General features: G+C 31.8%; 1 protein-coding gene and 1 long non-coding RNA gene across 2 annotated transcripts; both read right to left on the reverse strand.

Moving 5' to 3' along the window:
* Positions 1-2,936: 2,936 nt before the first annotated feature.
* LOC122318299 lies at positions 2,937-5,024 on the reverse strand. Its single transcript, XR_006244792.1, has 2 exons — positions 4,738-5,024; positions 2,937-3,522 (listed from the first exon to the last, which is right to left on the reverse strand). It is a non-coding gene; the product is annotated as an uncharacterized LOC122318299 (long non-coding RNA).
* Positions 5,025-10,701: 5,677 nt separating this feature from the next.
* Positions 10,702-12,663, reverse strand: LOC122318055 (7-deoxyloganetin glucosyltransferase-like). Its single transcript, XM_043135184.1, has 2 exons — positions 12,022-12,663; positions 10,702-11,857 (listed from the first exon to the last, which is right to left on the reverse strand). The coding sequence occupies exons 1-2, from the start codon at positions 12,518-12,520 to the stop codon at positions 10,914-10,916; spliced, it is 1,443 nt and encodes a 480-aa protein (XP_042991118.1). The 5' UTR covers positions 12,521-12,663; the 3' UTR covers positions 10,702-10,913.
* Between the last annotated feature and the right edge of the window lie 9,561 nt (positions 12,664-22,224).

Raw genomic sequence — 22,224 nt, forward strand, 5'->3', positions numbered from 1 at the left:
CTTCATTTAACTGTAGAGACTAGTTATTTCTTTGAACAGCTGATCATCCACTATCGCCATTCCATGATAACATTCATTATCACCATTAAAAACTGTCTTTTTTTCACTTTTTACTTTCCCCTTATACTTTCTCTACCATTAAAAATACAGTTTGAAGACATTTTAGTTTACAAGCAAACGTTTTTACCAATTTATTTATTAATTTTTTTGTTTTATAATTTATTATTATTTAAAAAATTAATAATAATAAATTTAACTAATTTTTTATTATTAAAGAAATTCCTAAATTATCAAAAATAGAAAAACTGGCATTATCCCACCCCAAAAAGAGGGTAGTTGGCATGATGCCAAGGAACCGGCCCAGTGGCAAAAGTTAGAAAATCATATTTCTTTGTTTTGTTCGTGGTCACAAATTTGAAACGATTTGCCGTAATAAAACTTATGAATTAAAATCTTGGGAGCCTTTGCATGCTGATACCTTGGTGAGGTTTTAATAACAGGCTACCCTACTCGAATAAATGGCTATGACTCAAAACTGGTATTATTTTAACGTGCCAATTTTCTAAACCCCAACTATAAGGGATGTGTCCTATTAACAAAACATAATTATTTACCAGCAAATTTCAAAGAGTGATGGCGTTATATGCCTACAATTATTCTGATACTTAAATCGGTAAAAAATAGTATATAATAACTCAAATATATCATCAGAAGTCATTTAGGATTACCTAACATCTGTAAATATAGGCGTAAAGAAATGTTATATCAATACTATAATGAGATCACGTTCACATAATGTTTATCTGTTCATCATACCCTTAAATAATAAGAATAATTTGCTTGTCACACTAATATCAATCCGCTCTAATATATAATGGAATACCAAGTCTTCGTGGGCTTTCAACCTCTAATTTGGGCCATATTTACTAATATAATTTATATTTCGGCTGAGGTACGAAATGGAACCAAGACCAACAAGCAATTCGAGCCAACCTAACCCATTTGTTTTTCTGAAATTCCCATATGAAAGTGCGGTGAGGGAAGTGTTCGATGTCCATGGGCTTCCACTATTTCCAATGGGGAAGTATTTAATAATATATTTAATAATAATAAAATGCAACTCTACCAATAGAGTGATTGTCTGGCCGGTCAAAAGGGCAACGCAACTGTCAATAAGGGGTCCATTCTAACCCTTGTTTTCTTGATTGAGTTATCCAAAATTGAATACGAAGAACCACCAAAAAAGGAAAAAGTCGGGCTACTATACCGCCAACTCTTACAGTTAGGCGTGCCATTTAGTTCTTTTATTTTTTTCAATTTTATAACATTTTTTTTATATCTACTCTATTATAATAAGTATCTATCTAACTGTAAACTGTAATTTTTCTTGTTTTACCATTAACTTTCTTGTTTTCTGTTAAGTCCCAATTAAGCTCCCGTTTGTGACCATTTGTGTTGTTGTATCCGTTTGTATTCCATTCTAATAACTTAAAATCTCCAAGAAAAAAGTGCCTAATTATGATACGTTCAAGCCTTTGTATTCCATTATATAGATGCCATATTGCCATTGGTGGTGCATTTGTGGTTGTACATAGTGGTTTATGTGGCCAAGCTCTATTTTCATCATAAAAAAATAGAAGAAAAGGATGAATGCAACAATGGACTAGATGGATGCTGACGGTGGCATTTTGCTTCCTTTGGGCGTGCCCGACGTGAGGAGTTGTAGAGGAAACAAAGGTTTGAGTTTTTCATGAACAAAAAGAGGGGTCGGTTCATGGAGTAGAGACCATGATGCGCTGAGGTTTGACCTTTGCCGTCCATGGGTGGTGCAAGGCATCGCCATGGAGGTTGAGATCCTCATGTTGTTGGGTTGGTTTTTGTTGGTTCCCGTGGGCGCGATGTCCATGGCTGTCTGTGGTTGCTGTGCTAAAAGATGAAGGATGCAACGTGCGTATGGTTTCCATGTTGCAGGTGACCAAAGGCAATGGTATCCCTGTTTTGGTGTTTTTGACACTTGTCATTGGCATCCTAAACAGGCTATTTGTCATCTATTAAAACTCATCCAGATAGTTTTGTGCATTTCTTACAGTGAAAGCAGATATTAGAATTTTTGAAGTAAAAATTAACTATTATGTTTCCTTCTTTTCTTTTATCTATCTAATTCTCAATTACACTTGCATCAAAGATTGCTTGCCTCGATGGTGTTGGGTTAATCCAGTGTTGGTAAAAGCACAAAACCGCAAGGACAAAGCAAAATAAATTTACAAATATTTACTTAAAACGCACTTTTGAGTAATCTTAAAGTGCAGAAATACATAGTTTTATAAATTTTTAACCAAGAAAATAGAAACTATCCATTCATGACTTAGGAAATAAAAATTCTAGAGTGTTGATATTGAAAATCATTTGTCTTATAGTGCCATATGTTTTCATGTGTTATGCTTTGACCTTACTTCAACAAAAAAAGTATGTTATCCTTTGAACTCGATATAATAGTCCAAAATGGCTTTATAGATAGATTGATATTTTTCTTACTTATATTGGCACAGATGGATTGCTTTTATAAAATTTCATATTTTTTTTATTAAAATCTGTCTCACCCAATTAGGCAAATGTGTGTAAATCTAATATTTAAATATTTTATAAAATAAAAAATACACTAATACACTTAAAATCAATTTAAAAAAAATAAAATTTTTTTTACTGAGTGGGACACTTGAACGGTACTTCCCAAACGGCACACTAGCTTTATGCAAAAGGAAAATATCTTTATTGATTTTCAAAGCTTGTAATAGTTCTTAATTGCTTAAAAATATATTTATTTACAAATTATTCACCGGGAGCAGTGGCACCAGTCAACCTGATATATACATATACACACGCACACACACACACATATATATATATATATATCTTCTTATTTATAAAAGCGTTAATCTTCAAATGAATAGTAATTTATGTTACAACATTTATATCCCATTTTACCCTTACGTGGATTTTTAAAACCTCTTTCATCCCTCAAATCCTCGCCGACCGCCTAGTACTTAGTCACTTACAGATGTCAAAATGATAAATTCAAATTTTATTCTAGAAGATAAATCTAACACCGCTTGGTATAATACTGACTTCACCTTCTTCATTTACCAAATCCTTTCTTTGCTTCTGTTTTCTAGGTCCTACATCTCAGCTCTCAACGTTAAGAGGTATTTTTTTTTTTAATGTTCATTGTTCTGGACTCAATATTTCTAACTGTTTATTCAAATCATTTATTTGTAACAATTTGCATACAATAGTTAATTGTTACAAATAAATTTGGCCAAATACATGAGAGGAACGAAGAACAGTAAAAAGCTACAATCTTTCAATTCCTGAAGGTTTTGTTATCTGCGTCTTAAGCGGACCTTAGTAGCTTGTTTTTTATTTGCTTTGTTCTCTGCGTTGTGTGGTATGATTTCTTCTTCCATTTTTTACTTGCTTTGCCATACATGTAAACGGAGTAGCTCACTTCTTAGTTCTTGGTAGCTGACATATGAATGACAAAAATACCAATAATTTATTCCAATATTTGAAGAAAATAGTAATGATGAATAAGAGATGATATAAGAATCTCAGGCAGGATAAAACAATCATACCAAGTAATACAAAGCGGAATAATACACGTACATGAGTAAAAAACAATACAATCTAATCTATATACAAAATTAATAACAATTAATAAGAAGTTAAATATATCAGTTCATAAGAAAGTTGTTTTTCAGAGGATTTGAGAAACAAGAACAACAAACTTCCACAGCTTTTCAAGTGACAACCAAAAAACTTCAAAACGAAAAAAGCAAAAACAAAAAATAAAGATATGAAGAATAAAGCCATCAACAAGAAATCTACACCATCCGCATGCATGAACAACCACATCAGAATCAAACAAAACCATACGAATACAGGAAAAAAAAAAACCCCAAACACAGAACAAATGATTTCCCTCTAACGATTTATGTGTGGTTTTCTGGAGAACGGGGGTTTCTCAGCGTTTGAGTTTCTACACTATGATCAAATAAAACAGAAGATGCGCATACGCATGGCAAAAAAATACACCCAAACAGAGTGCCTCAATACACAGATGAAATGACAAAAATACATGTTTGGGTGTTTAAACATATATACCCAAACATACATGTACACCTGAACTCAAAAACCAGAAAATCAAAACCAACAGAAGAAGAAAACAAAATATATTAATTGTCTTCTATAAGTCGGTATGCTTTTTATTTTTATTTTTTGCTCTCAGTTGAAGATGTTTTGATTTCCAGACTATGATCAAATACATGATACAAATATGCATGACAGAAAAAAAAAAAAAAAAAAAAAAAAAAAAAAAAAAAAAAGAAGAAGAAGAAAAAAAGGCCAAACGGAGTCAACACAGAGAGGACAGACAAGATTTGAACGACCTTCTTCAACTTAGATCTAGATTAACAGATGAATCCTCTATCAATTTATACCCTACTTCCAAATCTTCTATAAAACCCAAAATTATACGGAAGTAAATGAAAAAAAAAAAATCTCAACTTTTCGTACATTTTTACAAAATCATAAGAGTTTTGAATCAAATAACAACAAGATGGAATGAATTGCATCCAATCGATTCCCAAGCCCCAAAAAAAAAAAAAAAAAATCGATTATGTGGAACACATATCCAACAACCACATTTAGATCCAACAACCAGAAATTAAAAAAACTCACACAGCAGTGGTTGTCCTCTTCGTCGGGGCTTGCGACCGTCGGTAGGGAGATGGTGAAAGTATAGGGCAGAGAGAGAGAGAGAGAAATGGGGCAAGAAGTTTTCTCTTGTTTCTTGGGTGAGCCGACGGGTAAAAGGCATGAGCTTTAGCCTTTAGAGATCTTGTGAAGCTAAGGTAGAAGACGGTGGACATTTGAGTGTAGGGAGATATTTTCTTTCTTAACACATTAATGGTTAGGAGTAGGCATAATATTATCAATGAAAAAAAAAGTGTTATTCATAATATTATCAATAAAGTTATTAAAACTCATTAATAAAAAATTTCATTTGTTTTAAAAATTTATTCAGTTAAATTTTTCATTCTTTTTTTTTTTATATATAAATTAGTATCGAATAAATAAAATTTATTGAATAAATTTTTTTATAGATTTTTATTACAGGAAAAATATAGTTGCAAGCATAGTTGTGCACTAATCTGTGTACTAATGTGATGTGATTGGTCAAAAAGTAGATTTTATTGAAAACAGTGTTAATTTAAATTTTAAGTATGAATAAATCCGTATTGATGCACATATTAGTGCGTAACTATGCTTGTATGTAACAAAACTCTTTATTACATGTCTTGTCCCAACTGTAACAAAGCAACCGGATACGATTGTAATGAAAATTTTTTATGTTACAGTTGCAAGAGCATGGCTGTATCACTACTACAGTAGAAACTCTTCCATATTTTGAAATTTTAAATTCTTACATCAAAATTAAAAACTAAAAAATATAAATATTAACAAACAATAACCTCTTTATTGATCTTAGATGTCGTTCTTATATATAAAACTGTCAATTTGTGAATAAACAGTATTTTATGTTACAATATTTATTCCTATTTTGCCCCTGCATATATTTCCATATCTTCGTTATCTCCTTCAAAAGTCTCAATCCAATGAATAAATGTCTTTGAGACCCACATTTATATCGAGTAATAAATAATAAAAAATTCATCAGGACAACATGGAGTATTAAAAGTAGTGGTGTGACTTTTATTAATATAAATAAATAAAATAATTTAGTCAATTATGCAAAATTATATTAAATTATAAAATTATTTTTATTATAAAATATAATTAATGGATTATATGAAATTACATCAATTTGAAGATTTATATTTTTGTTTAAGTATCTTGTCATTGATATAGATAATGAGTTTAGATGAGATCAGTTGAGATGAAAGTTGAAAATTTATTAAAATATTATTAAAATTTTAATTTTTAATATTATTATTGTTTTAAGATTTAAAAATTTAAATTTTGTATTATATTTTGTGTTAAAATTTATAAAAATTATAGTGATAAAATGAGATAAATTGAGTCTCTCTCAATCTAAAAAACAAGTACAACACACAAAATTTAACGTAATATCTATGCATCCCGTAACCAAAACAACGACATCACTTACAGATGTAAATATTTTTCTCATATTGTAAAAATAATGTTTCCTTAACTTTAACAAACTTTTATGATGTACATACTATTCGAATTCAAAACTTACCCTTAAAGATTTCCTGTGATACTTTTCAATATAGTTTAGATATATGTTTTATATATTGCTTTTTAATATCTGCATACGAAAAACTTGTTTCATATACTTTTTTTTTTATCTATGAATTACATGTATTTATATCAGTCATTTTATTTGAAATAGTTGATTATTTCTTTATATCATGATATAAAATTTCTCCAAAAAATATTAAGCTTCAAATATTTCTGTACAAAAAATACTATTATAATAATGCTTTTCAAATAGGTCCTCTATATATATGAGCGTAAATTTTAAATAGGAATTATATAAATATTTTGTAATGGATTAATCAAATACTTGGTCAAAATATCTTTGGCTACAATACTTCCACATATTTATTTGCATAGTAATCCTACATGAAAATTTTACATCATTCATCTCCACATAATTAATATATGATTTATATGATTTAAATATGTGTACTAAAATAAAATGATAAAAATGACAAATTATATATTTGTTGAGTGGAAATTTCAGCTGTAAAGTTTTTTTATAATATTTCTCATAATTTATTGCCCTTTCTTTTCTATTTTACTCCCATCGGCAGTCATTATGAGTAATAATACCCATAAGCTTAAAAATGACAAAGTTCATATAAACCTTTAATATAAAAGTATGTCTCACTAATAAATAATAATTTTTTTTTACAAATTTTTAAAGGTAGAGACTACGTTTTTGCAAGAGTTATGTGATTTGTTTATTTGAGAGTGGTCTGAATCATTTCTCATTGGTCCGGTGTAACAGCCGCTAGAAATTCAATTGTGGAATTTCTATTGACTTTAAGAATCTCGTGAAAACTCTGTAAGTTTACACGAATTGATTAATCGCATAGGTTTTAGCATGTCAACATAGTTAGTATTATCCCTCACTATGGTGCTAGAAATGCGATTTTAATTATTTGAGATAGTTAGAAGTATCAGAATACATTATAGTCTACACCACTAGACTTAATTGAATATTGAGGATTTTTCAGTACTAAGTTTGTTACGTTTATTTTTGGAGTGAATAGTAAGCTCGGTAAACGTACTAAGCGTAGTGTTTTTCAAAATCACAGTGTGTAATGTCCAAATTAGGTTAGCAAAATTTTATTTAGATACATGGAAATATTTTAGCCACCTTACTCTTCCAAGTCTACTCCACATTTAGAAAATATATTGAGCTGATTTTTGTAGACATTATTGGATAGAATATTTTGAGATAATCTTTTATAGATATTTTGGGTAGGAGAAAACCACACTCAACTCTCAACTCCAGCCTTATCACCTCCCGTCCATAAGTATGTCCAGCCAGCACCCATGAACTTATCTTCAATTACACCTTCCAATAAAAGATTATCAAACACTCTCTCTCGGACAGTTTTTAGGAGTTCTTTTGCACGCCCATTTCGAAGCTGTTGTAAGTGTTTTATCATAAAGTCTCCTTCATATAAGTTGTTCCTTTTTGAGTCTAGTTTACATGGATATCTTATTTGCCCTATTTGAAGATCATTTGGTCAGTAAAATATTGTGTAAACTATAAAAATGTCATTCTGGGAGATAAACTGGAGAATATGTTATAGTTTGGAGTTTTTGACCAAGCTAATGGATAGATATTGGTCCGAAATTTTTATGGAGTATTGTTAACATGTATATGTGACTATTGGTTGAGGATTTTTGCATGATTAAAGGTTTTGATGAAAGATTTTCTTAGATTTAGAAACTTAGAAACTGGAAGAAGAAAAACAGTTTCTGTTTTGAGAAAGTTTAACTCTTTGGTGGTCTAAACCTATTCTAATGACTTTAATAATTTTATTGGAGGATCCTAAGTATCTTATATACATGTTATATTATTATTTTGAAGATATTTGATGTTAGTTTCAAATATATGAAATTTTATGCAAAGAGATATTCAAATAAGCCAAAGTGTGGATATTCTTGGCTAAATTTATGTTTTGGTTAATTTCTAACCATGTGATCTTGAATTAGAAGCTTATATATGTTTTAGGACATCTTTTTAAACCATGTGATGATTTGGTTTGAAGATCATATATTTATAAGTTATAGATCAAGAGATTTATCAAAACTAGTTGAGGCAAAAGTTTCTGTTTTTGGACTAAGTGTAAATCCAAAAACTCCAAATGTTATTTTGTGATTTTGGTGACTTTGGTTTGATGATTTAAAGCATGATTGATGTTAGGGTGATATTATGAATATGTTAGAAGTAAGATTTGATTTTTGAAATTCTTGGAGATGTTTTGATTTAAGGTCAAAACTTGTGATTCAAGTGCTTTGATCTTTTTACAAAAAAGTTTGGTGTTGATTATTGGCTTTTTCTAAATGGATGTTTTAAGTATGATTTTGAACTTAGGATTGGAAGATGTTTGTTGTAAAATTTTGGTTTAAGCATGAGTTTTGAAGTTAAAAGGAATTGCAACAAAAAATCAAGGGAAATGGCCTATGGATGTTTCGGTCATAGTGTGTTTTCCATAGTTGTGTTTTGTTTTAAATTTTTCTGAGTTGATATTTAAGTTTAGGACAAAATTTACATGAGGAATGTAAATTTTGGAAACTTTTGAAGTTAGTATGCAAAATCCTTAAGTTATGGGTAAAACGGTCATTTTCTCACATGTAGAGAGTAAAATGAAAATTTTACTCTTTAAGTTAGTATTTTCCATATTTCAAATTATTAGTGATTTAGTTCTAACTTTTAGAATCACAATTACAGTTCCTCGTGATCGCACTTGAAGTTCCTCGAGGTAAGTTAGCTTTTAACTTAGTAGCAGTCTACTGTGTATGTGTGCTAAGTAAAGGAACTACAGTGTATGTATGTATGTTATCATATATGTCATGTCATGCCAAGTTATCACGTAATTGTCTATTATACAGAATTTATTCTATCATCAATTTTTATCTGTTAGATAATATATTCTGTCATGTATTACTGTACATTACAAGTATGTCATGTTAAATATGTTGTCTATTATATGTTATGCCATGTTACGAAATGTTTCTATCTCAAGTTGGTCATGTATTTCAAGTTATGTTCAAATCACGTTATGTTACGTCAGGGCTCCAGTCCTTTCGTATTCCAGTCACGTTTCATCTTGAGTACATTCAATTTGTGTAGAATACATGGGGCCACAACAACTATGGAGTATGTATTTAACTGCATTATGAATGTGTGGAATACATGGGGCTACAACAACTATGGAGTATGTATTTACACGTATAATACATGGGACCACAACAACTGTGGAGTATGTATTTTTCATGTTAAGTCAAGTTTGCGTAGAATACATGGGGCCACAATAACTGTGGAGTATGTATTTACACGTAGAATACATGGGGCCACAACAACTGTGGAGTATGTATTTTTCATGTTAATTCAAGTTTCAGAGTAAGTTCATACTAAGTCAAGTTTCAGATCAAATTCATGTCAAGTCAAGTTCAGTTCATGTTTCAATTTAAGTTATGTCAATTATGCTATGTTGTACGCTAAGTTATGCTTTAATTATTTATGAATTTGATTATGCATTTATGCTTTTACTGTCATCCATGCATCATTAGCATGTGTGGAAGTTTTTTGTTAACTACAAATCTCACTGTGGTAGTCCCAATTACCATTCCCCCCGAATGGTAGATCTTGTTACAGGACCTGAAGGAGGATCAGGAGCTGACCAACTAGACACAGTCGATTGAATGACGGTGCGTCGTTAATGTTAATATAGTAGTTAAATTACTACTTGTACGATGGAGTTGCATCTCCAGTACTTTTGGATCATAACTATTTGGGACTAGTGTTGTGATTTTAGTTGTTCAATAGGTTTTTATATATGAAGTATGTTTTAAGCATTTGGGATATTTTCAATTTGGTGCATAGTATTGCTAAAAAAAAAAAAATTATCCGTTGCGAATATTGCATATTGTTAGATGCATGTTAGGAACATTGCATCTTAATGTCATGAACGGTGGCAGGTAACCTTGTGTTGCATGTCTCGACACTTTAAATTTTCGTTCGATCCCAAACGGAATTTGGGGGCGTCACATCCGGTTTCTAAGAATAATTGACCACTCAAACCAGTCTTAAAATAGTTGGCCCACAAAAATTACAAAGTGCAGTAAATTGGTTTGGGTTACATTGATTGTAGAATTTAGATTTAGAAAAACATAATTTTAAAACTCTATATATATATATATTTTTAAATAAAACCAACGTTCATTGAGAAAATACTAGTTAAGACAATACACCACATCTGATACATACAGGAACATCTTCCACGTCTATAAGTACTTGATTACAAGATAAAGCATGCTTTGCTAAATGATCAGGAGCAACTTGATTGGAATCCCTTCTATTAATCTTAATATAATTTCAACCAAATCTAAATTTTAGCATAAAATCTAAACAGAAGATTTATATCAAAACATATATTATATTAAAAACATACATTATTTTTACTCCTCAATTAATCCAATGATCCAAACAAATGTAAGAAGTAAACAAAGAATGAGAGGAGACTGCGTACAGAAAAGAATCCCAGAAACAGAAGTGAAAGAAGTAGAATGACGAGGATACAAAATTACAACGACACGATGGGAATAATTTTAGTAATCTGCTGTTATGTCTATTCTCTTGCAGAACGAATTAGCACTTGATTAATCATTTTGTCTAAATTCGCGTAAGATGAGCCATTCGATTTGCTTGTGACGGCTTCCTCCGCCAACCTCTTCCATTCTTCGGCTTTCTTCCTCAACTCTCTCCCCTTTTCTCCCAGCATCAGCGCTCTCACGAGGCTCTCTATTTTCTCTCTGCTTGCATCTCCCTCAATCTCCATGCCCACGCCCCATTCGTTGCAAGAGAACCTACAATTGGTTTGTTGCTCAGCAAAGAATGGCCAACAGAGCATTGGCACTCCGCTGCTCAAGCTTTCGATCGTGGAATTCCATCCGCTGTGCGTCAGAAATCCTCCAACGGACGGATGGCTGAGAACTTGTTCTTGAGGACACCAACTTGCTAAAAGACTCCTTTCTTTGGTCTGTACCAAGAACTCAGGGGGAAGAATGGACAAATCACCCTCCACGAGATCTGGCCTTATAATCCACAGGAATGTTTGATTACTATTTGCAAGTCCCCAAGCAAAATCAATTAATTGCTTACTTGTCATGACCGTTATGCTTCCAAAATTCACGTAAACAACGGAGTTGGGTTCTTTTTTGTCCAGCCATTCCAGACACGAATATTCTTCTTTCCATAGGTTTGATCCAATTGATTTATATTCACCACCCGGGATCTGGTTTTCGAGAAGTTGCAGGGGACCGACGGTGTAAATGGGGGGAAACATGGATGAAAGTGCGTCCAAAACTTCTTGCTCTAATGGCTCAAACGTATTAAAGATAAGAGCAGAAGCCTTTCGAGCTCTCTCGGCTTCGACCATTGGAAAACTTAACATATATTCATCAGGATCTGTGGTTCTAATGAAGCTTGGAAGATCTCTGAAACGGATACCTTTCATACCAGGAATCCAATCTATGACCATATCCAAATACCCATTAGTTAAATAACTCGCATCTGCACATCAAAGAAATTGCACAATCGATACATCAGATCAGTTCATGCCAATAGTTTAAAGTTCTACTTACAAGCATAGTGTTTAGCAGAAGATGAAAAGAGAATTAGCGGCTATGAAAATAAAAGAATGAAGTTGTACTTGATTGATAAGTTTGTAGTAGTACCTTTGAGTGGTGTTAGACCTTCCTCCACGAGACGGCGATATTGAGCGTAGCCCATGAAACCACAGGCACTGGTCGTCCAGAAAAGAACCTCAGGGACGCCCAGTTCTGCTGCTGCGTCAAGAGTGAAACTCATGGCACCGTCGGAAACTATGCAAGAGACCGGGGGAACGTTTGACGAAGAGGTGTCGTTCAGTTTCCGAAGAAGGTTTCTGAAGGGAGCTAAGCAATGTTTTTTCGTGGATTCGCACAGGGACGGAATGTCCTGGGTGGCTTCGGCATCGGACTTAGGAAGGCCGTCGGGGATTGTTGTGAATCGGAAGGAGGGAAGGCCGTCGAGAGAGTTGGGACCTCGGGATTTCAGGAGACGTTTGTGGTTGAACTCTGTGTTGACGAAAGTGATGTGAAAGCCTCTGTAGTGCAGGAATTTGGCCAACTTTAGCATTGGGTTTATGTGGCCTTGAGCTGGGTAGGGGATGCAGACTGCATGGGGCTTCTCCATTAATTAAGGCCTTGGGAATTAACACAGTTTCTCTCCCTGTCACTCTAGGCACAGATCAATTGAAAATGGGATAATCTTGGCGAGAGAATTGGCTTGGTTTTTATAGGGAAAGGATCTTCCCCGAGTCGTCCTCCTTTCACACCTCAGCCGCCAGAGATTTGGAGGTCGGCCATAAAATCTAGTTTTATAAGCCAAAACGTACTGTGGTCGGCCTACGGCTCTCATTTAATAAAACACCGACTTCAATGAATTATCTACACCACCGACGTCAAGTAGACAAAGCTACAGATGAATAAAGATGTCAGAACGGAATAAATTACGAGAGTCAACCATACTTGATTAATATAATAATTCTCTTACCAATTATGGCAATGCGTGCATCGAAATCAGATGTGGCAGGCTACCATGCCGCCAGCGTTCATCCCGGCGTTCCCCTTGGTTATAAGTTTTTTCTATTATTTAAAAAAAAATTAAAATATTTTTAAAATAAAAAAAATGGGTCCGGCTACCATGCCGCCCAAACATACCGTACCGCCCAGCATTTTTTTTAATTTTTTTTTACATTTTTTTATCATTAAATAAAAAAAATATATTAATACAATTAAAAAAAATTATAGTTATAAGTATAATTATACACTAATTTGTATACTAATATGATATAATTAATCAAAAAATAAATTTTATAAAAAATAGTGTTAATTTAAATTTTAAATATGAATGAATCAGTATTGGTACACAGATTAGTACGTGACTGTATTTATATGTAGTAAAATTCATACATTTAAAATCACTTTCTTAATCACTAAATAAAATAAATTTTTTTTTTATCCAGTGATCAACCCCGGCGGTCAACTCCAAGCGGCAAAGAGACTTTTTTTCTTAAAAAATATATCAATATATTTAAAATTTCTTTTTTAATTACTAAATAAAAAAAATTATCGAATGTACACTTGAACGATATGCTTGAACGGTACTACCCGGCACAATATTTTTTAAAGAGTTTTACTATATACAAGCACAGTCGCGTACTAATCTGTGTATCAATACTGATTTATTCATACTTAAAATTTAAATTAATATTATTTTTAATAAAATCTATTTTTTAACCAATCACATCATATTAATATATAAATTAATACATAATTATACTTACAATTATATTTTTCTTTTTTCAAATGGGACTTCTTTGAAACTTTAAACTCGTTCGTCAGACGTGAGGCTAGCTTTTAACCATTATTACCGTGCACGATTCGTGGTCGTGACAAAGATCTACACGATTTGTGTACAATATTATTTATTGTAGCGGTAGGTAGTCGACTGTAACAATATTGACGCACTCTCTTCCTATACTATATATTTAATAAAAAAAATTAAAAAATTATATATAAGATGTAGTGCGTAAAGTTGATTAATAAAATTTTTTATAATGATAACATGAAATGCTGTCGATCATCACTTGGCTGTGAAATAATTGTCACTTTATATTGCTTCTCAAATTCAAAGGTTAGGATGTTCAGTCGCTTAAAATTCTTTTACTTACGTGTGGAGATTATTCCACAGTTTTCCATTGACATTTCAAATTTGAAATGCTAATTGTCACGTCTGCGGAAGGAACCGTTTTGTTTTTTTTTATGAAAAGAAACAACACCAAAAAAACGTGACATTTTAAAATTAGGATATTTTATATGATAGCCATACTTGTATAAATTTTTTATAATTCTTTATAAATTCATATTCTGAAATAAAAATATTTATATAAAATGAAATTATTTTTATAAAAATTAAAATATAATTAGATAAAAAATTATGAAAAAAAAAGGATTGTATATCTGTTATTTTATGTAAAAATATACCTTCTTTTAAAATATAGTTTGGTGTTATGAAATCATAGAAAAGAGAGAACCATAACGTATTATAAAATTTTCAAAAGGAGAGAGAAAGAGATAGAGCTCAGAAAGGTTATGAAACTTATGAATTTCTTAAAGAATTCAACGATATATATAGGCGTACAAAGGGGATTATGCTAGCTCACTATGCTAGCACTATCCACTATGCATATGTCGGCCAACTCACTATGATAGTACTATGCTAGCACTATGCGCTATGCATATGTCAGCCAACTTACTATGCTAGTACTATGCTAGCACTATGCACTATGCATATGTCGACCAACTCACTATGCTAGTACTATGTACTATACATTTGACGACTAGATAAATGTGGTCATACAATTCAAGATAGTTTATAACACTTCCCCTTTGGATGACCATATTTAAAGAATATGCCTCGTTAAAACCTTGCCAAGGAAAAACCCTGTGGGAAAAAATCAATGGCAAAGGAAAAAAAGTACAGTATTCATGTGTATCGCCGAATGCTTTAGGATTGCCTCATTAAAACTTTGCAAAGGAAAACCCAGTGGGATAAAACCTTAGTGAAGGAAAAAGAGTACAATCAACACAAGTCTTCAAGACATTACTTCCCCTGAAAAGTGCATGATAACAGGGCTTCAAACTTCCGCATTCCAATGTTCTGCATAATCTTCTTAAATGTTGCAGTTGGTAGTGCATGATAACAGGTCTTCAAACCTCTGCATTCCAATGTTCTGCATAATCTTCTTAAATATTGCAGTTGGTAATGCTTTAGTGAATAAATCTGTCAGATTTTTACTTGACCGTACCTTTTTGATATCAATTTCAACTTTCTTCTCATGAATTGCAATGATCTTCTTGTGTGTATCTGAAAGATAACTCGCATCTGTACATCCAACTAACTGTGGATTTGATCCATGTTGATAAAATAATCACAACTGGATCTTTCTGCTCATCACTACTCTTCTGGAGTTGTACTCTTCTGGAGTTCTTGTAAATAACACAGTTAGTGGAGAATTCATCAACATTAAACCGCTAACCTCATTTTTTAATAAAAACGGTGGCCAGCCTTTTAAGATCAGACAAGCACCGCGAATTTTCAACTCCTCTGTAGGTGTCAGGCATGCTGTCAGGCGCCGCAGAGTTATGAAGCTATATTTCATCTCTTTTCTCTTGCTTCACGAGAGATGTTGTATTATAATTTTCTCTATAAAAGAGATATTCAGCTCATCTTCATTCGCATCTCATCTTCTTCAATTTTCTGTAATCATACTGCATTTTTACTCTGCAATCTCTTTCTGCATTCTTATCCTACAATGGCTCAGCGATCTTCTCATGGTCAATATATGAGGTACTCTGCACCTTGTTCATCAGTTGTACCTGCTTCTACCACAGGTGCTATTATGCAATATAATGATCTGACTCATAGGTCAGATAATGAAGCTATCTATGAGCTTGTGAGTCTCGGTACCCGATACTCATCATCCATTGTCGCATTTTCTCAGCGACTGCAATCCAGAACTTGTGGAGTTGACAATCTCCACGAGAATATTGCTATACTTCAGCGACTTCTTCTGGAGTCCAACACGAAGATAGAATCAATAAAGCAAGAGAATAGGAATTTAAAATCCTTGCTTAAATCTTCTTTTCGATTACCCACCCCTTTAGATAGGGATGCCATGCAGATTCTTGAAGAACAAGAGCGTTTAAAGAATGAGGCAAAGTGCCTCAAATTTCTGTAATTCTTACTTCAAAATAATAAAATAATATTTTACAAATATTCATATTTGTGTTTCTATTTTTTGGTAGATATTCTGTGTGTTCCCTTTTATTTATTCTTTAATAATGCACACTTCATATCAAACCCATAATATGAATCTGAAATACTAATTGTATTAAAAGATGGTATTTCATGACTAATAACATCATCCATCTTCCCCTTGAAGCCGCAAGGGTTTCAGATTTATATTTCAAATATGTACAGTTTTCATGAGCTCTTCTGGAGCCTCAATGACATTTAAATCATATATATAAACTGCAATAATAGCTTGTTTCCATTTGCGTTTGGATTGCTTTAGATCATATAAGGATCTTTGAAACTTGATAGAATACATATTTCCAGATGTATTCATATTAGAAGTTTCAGACATTTTCTATCCTTCAGGGATTTTCATATATATATCATGATCCAATGATCCATATAAATATGCAGTTAATCATGCATATCCAAACTCTCGGTAACTTTCAAGCTAATAAAAATCTCAATATGATTTCAATCACTTTAAAATCATATCAATATTGTTTCTTTGAGAAACTAATTTGTCATTTCTATATCACATTTTCATATTAAAAGTTTCAGGCTTTTTATATCATGTATATAAATATCCACTGATATTCAAAAATCACCTCTTTAGGTGTTTGGATTTTAAGTCCATATTTATCACATTTTACTTAGTGATATCAATTCTGCAGGAATTGAGAAACTGACTCGTGATTTATATATCACATTTTTATTTCCTTTTCATAAATACCCACTGACATTCAACAAGCATCACCTCTTTAGGTGTTTGGACTATAAGTCCCGATGCATCATATTTTACTAGTGAATCAATTCTGCAGGAATTGTTTCTTTCAAATTTGGCCAATATTTTACGTCGTATTCTTTAACAATTCTTGATTCACTTTCATCATTACTTCTGGTAATGTCAATTGCCATCTCATATGGAAATACGTTGTCGACAACGATTTTATTTCTATCCATAATTTCTCTATTATTCATGAAATGTAACGAGATCTCGTTATTTTCAGGAATCTGTCCCTCTTCAAAGGAAGACATTTTCATGAAAAACCTCTTCAGGAGGCACTCTTCAAGAGTTTATATAAGAGAATTTTATACAGAGAATTTGGATGGACTTTATTGCTTGTTTTGTGGGTATGGCCTCTTCAGGAGCACCAAATTATTTGTGCCTTTCTCTTTTGAGATACTCTATCTTTTATATCGATAAGTCTCACATGCCTTTATACATGTCTTTAGACTGCTGAATTTCTTAATTGTCCTACAGGGACTTCAATCCTCGCTGGGATTTTAGCAGCTAGAATATGAGACATTTTTATCTTATTGTATCCAAAATTTAATTATCATCTGAACTTCTAGTTCACATATGATAATCAAGATAACGTCGAATAATTTCATCTTATTTGCTTCAAGCAAATTTTTCTTTCCATTTCTGGTGATAAAACTTTATAGTAAAAGAATCTTCTGGTTCTTTTATGGACGTCCATATGAAAATCATTCGACTTATCGTAATTGATTTTGGATGATCAAGATAACCATGAAAATATACAAATATTTTGAATCATATCACCTTTTGATGCATCATAATATTTGATTCAATAATTGTATAATATCATCTCAAAGAGAAAGCTTACAACTTTTCCAATACGAGCTTCTGGCCCGAAAGGATATTCATTATCACGTCCAATCTCTTAGTTTCTTTGAATGAAACGCATTATTTTTTTCACTTCAGGGAATAGAATGATATAAATTCATTATCATTCACTTCAGGAAATGATATAGATCTAGTAAGACGTGACTAATGATTCTTATCAAAAGCTCATTATTTTGCTCAGTCACTGATACAGATTTAGAATATATTGTGAACGTTTGCATTTCATATTACTACTTCAGGAGCATACTCGATATTGCTACTTCAGGAGCACATTCGAGACGTTCATTCAAATATATATTCTTTCCACAATTTCAATTATGCAACTTCAGGTGCATAAATCATAATGAGTTTTTGGTACAAGTATCACTCATATGAGATACTCAATAAAATTATTGATTTAGGGCGATCCTTCAGGAATGCTCCATTTCCATTCTCAGATAAATCATATCATCAGTAATTTATAACAAGTATAAAAGAATAAATAAAACTTTCATTACTACAAAATATTGTAGAATATAAAAATATTTTATAATAAGATAAAGGAAATACATTAATTAAAAAGGAACCACTTTCATGATCAACTCTACCACTAGAATTCTCAAAGAAATCAGAAACATCAAGACTTGTAATATCTTCTCCATCTATAGAATCTAAAACATATGATGGTTCAGCAAAATTTGTTTCAAATTTCTTTGTTTTTTCTTTTATAGAAGATTGGTATAAGTTAACCAAGTGCTTATCTGTATGACAGATACGAGCCCAATGTCCAATCATACCACATCTATGGCATCCATCTTCATCTTTCTTTAAAAATTTGTTTTGAGGACCTTTGCCCTTCTCTGAGTTGAACCACTTCTGGTGGTACGGTGTATATCTATTATTGTCCCTTTTAGTGTGGTCACTTCTAGAACCTCCACTTCCATAGTTTTTCCTACCACGTCCACGCCCTCGTTTTCTTTGAAAAGATGCACCATTCGCTTCTGGGAATGATGTAAATCTAGTACCATTCACTTCAGGGAATGATATAAAACCAGTAGGACGTGACTGGTGATTTCTTAACAAAAACTCATTATTTTGCTCAGCTAATAGAAAACAAGATATAAGTTCAGAATATTTTTTGAACTTTCGCTCTCGATACTGCTGCTGCAGGAGCACATTCGAGGCATGAAAAGTAGTACATGTCTTCTTTAACAAGTCATCATCAGTGACTTTTTCACCACATAATTTCAATAGCAAGCTAATTTTAAAGAATGCAGAGTTATACTCACTAACACTCTTGAAGTCTTGCAACCTCAGGTGCATCCAATCATGACGAGCTTTTGGGAGGATTACAGTTTTCTGGTGTTTATATCTCTCCCTTAAATCATTCCACAAAATAAGTGGATCTTTCACCATTAGATACTTAGTTTTTAATTCTTCATGAAGATGGTGCCGAAGAAAAATCATTGCCTTAGCACGGTCCTGCAGGGACCCTTGATTTCCTTCTTTAATTGCATCTCACAGGTTCATCGCATCCAGATGGATCTCAGCATCAATGATTCAAGATAAATAATTTTTTCCAGAAATGTCAAGAGCAACGAATTCCAATTTTGTAAGATTTGACATTTTTTACATATATAAATCAGGAATATAAAAATATATTGAAAAACTTACTTGAAGTAGAAGACTTCTAGCTTCAAAATCGTCAGAACTTTCGTGCTGATAACGTGTTATGAAATCATAGAAAAGAGAGAGCCATAACGTATTATAAAACTTTCAAAAAGAGAGAGAAAGAGATAGAGCTCAGAAAGGTTATGAAACTTATGAATTTCTTAAAAAATTCAACGATATATATAGGCGTACAAAGGGGACTATGCTAGCTCACTATGCTAGCACTATGCACTATGTATATGTCGGCTAACTCACTATGCTAGTACTATGCTAGCACTATGCACTATACATATGCCGACCAACTCACTATGCTAGTACTATGCTAGCACCATGCACTATGCATTTGACGACTAAATAAATGTGGTCATATAATTCAAGATAGTTTATAACATTTGGAAATATGTTGCGAAAGATAACATGTGTTTATTATTTTTCTTGGACTTGAGGAAACCTAGCGTGTGTCTGCTTTGGGCCTCTGGTCCGTTCAGTCTTATATGGCTCCGCCGCGTGTACAACAGTATTTACAGGCTGTGGTTTGACAGCAGTGTGTGATCAGAATGATCACCGCTTCATCTCCTTGACTGTTGCATGGTTACGATGATTGAAGGGTTACTTGAAGTCAAGGATCACATTCATAGCCATCTTTACGTTACAGTAAGTGGGTACGTCAGCCCATGAGACAAATCTAAAAACTTGCATTAAATAATTTATTCTTCTTTTCTGAATTTATCTCCTACGATCACGGACAAAATGGCAACCGAAAAGGTTAAGTTTTTATATATACATTTTTTATATTTTTAAATATTATTTAAAAATACTTATTAATTATTTAATTCATAAAAAAATCGATGGTCACCAGTAATAGCTTTTATTTTTATATGAACATTATTTTTTGGGTAATGCTATGTACATCCTTCAGTTTGGCGTTTGGAGACTCTAATATATGTTTTGATTATGTTATTTTTAAAAATTACAAAAATATTTTTCTTAAAATAATATTTTTTTTATTTAATAAAAGATTTGTATATACAATATACCTACTTATAGCATTCTTAATGGTTTCTCTATCCTATTCTTTAAACTATATCACTAAAACTCACTTTTTTTATTTTACATACTGACTTTTACAATATACTATATATCAGCTTATCTATTTTTTCTTCATATCATTTAAATATTATACTTTTTATTCTTTTTTATTCATTTCAAATACTTTTAAAAATGTTTAAATATGAGAAGGAAATAGGAAATTACATGAAGAGGAAATAGAAAGTAATTAAAAATGTTTATATTAGATGAATAGAATCCTCTACACGTAAAGGGATTACTGTAGCAAAATGTATAATATTTTCAAAATATAAAATTTAATGGAGTAGCATTTTAAAAAAAAGTCATTGGGAGTGTTCTTAGGGAATGTTCTTAAAATGCTATTATATTGGATTTTATATCTTGAAGGAAAATATATTTTAAAAAAGTCATTGAGAATGTTCATAGAGAGGTAAATAGAATTTTTTTTTTTTTTAACCATGCCAATTATCTAAACCCCAACCATCAATTCAAGCCCAAGCTATCCCATTTTTTATTTTTTCATATTCCCACGTGACATTGCCGTGAGGGAGGTGTTCGATGTTCATGGGCTTCCGCTATTTTTAATGGGGAAGTATTTAATAATAATAAAATGCAGCTCTGCCGATAGAGTGATTGTCTGCCCGGTCAAAGGGGCAACGCTCCTGTCAAATAGAGGGTCCATTGTCACCCTCGTTTTCTTGGCTGTTGTCCAAAATTGAATAAGGAGAACCGCCGAAAAGGCAAAATACCTTTATTAATTTTCAAAGCTTGTAATAGTGCTTAATTGCTTAAAAATATATTTATTTACATATTATTCACCGAAAGCAGTGGCAGCAGTCAACCTAAAATGTATATGAGCGTAAATTGTATAAATATTTTGTTATGTATTAATCAAATACTTGGTTAAAATATCTTTGGCTACAATACTTTCACATATTTATTTTCATAATAATTCTACATAAAAATCTTATATCATACATCTTTATATAATATATAATTTTTTTTATTCTATCTAAATATTTAAATATATATTTAAATAAAATAATAAAATTGACAAATAATATATTTGTTGAGTGGAAGTTTCAGCTAAAAAAGTTTTTATAATATTTTTCTTAATTTATTGCCCTTTCTTTTTTGTCTTACTCTCAATGTCAGAGTTCGGCAGACATTATGAATGATATTATGTAGAAGTTAAAAAACAAGACAAATTTCATACAATCCTTTAGTGAAAAAGTATCTTATTAATAAATAATATGTATTTTTTAATATATTTTTTTTGAAGGTAGTGTCCATTTATATCAAGAGTTATATTATTTATTTATTTAAAATTTGTCCAAATCATTCCTAATTATTAAAAGAATAAAAGTAAAATAGAGGATTGAGCCTTAATTCTTATTATTTTGAGAGAGATATAATTATGTTATATTGTTCTTATTTCATTCATTGATGAATGTTCTCTAATAATCTATCTACTATCAGCAATTGTATCTTCTATACATAAAAAGTATGTATGAAACGAAAATTCTTATTTTTTCGTCTATTTTACTTGTTTTCTGTTAAGTCACCGTTAAGTCTCGTTTCTGTCCGTTTATATTCTATTATAATAGAAAAACATTATAACAAAGAGAGGGAGAGGGAGAGAGAGCCTGCGAAAGAAACTCAGGGGCCT

This window comes from Carya illinoinensis, chromosome 8 (assembly GCF_018687715.1).
Source record: "Carya illinoinensis cultivar Pawnee chromosome 8, C.illinoinensisPawnee_v1, whole genome shotgun sequence".
Taxonomy (NCBI): domain Eukaryota; kingdom Viridiplantae; phylum Streptophyta; class Magnoliopsida; order Fagales; family Juglandaceae; genus Carya; species Carya illinoinensis.

Bases quoted from the DNA above. Each gene is read 5' to 3' on its own strand.
- LOC122318055 (XM_043135184.1), bottom strand. From the start codon at position 12,520: ATGGAGAAGCCCCATGCAGTCTGCATCCCCTACCCAGCTCAAGGCCAC. The intron at 11,858-12,021 runs GTACTACTACAA...TTTGATGTGCAG, and splicing joins AGGTCTAACACCACTCAAAG to ATGCGAGTTATTTAACTAAT.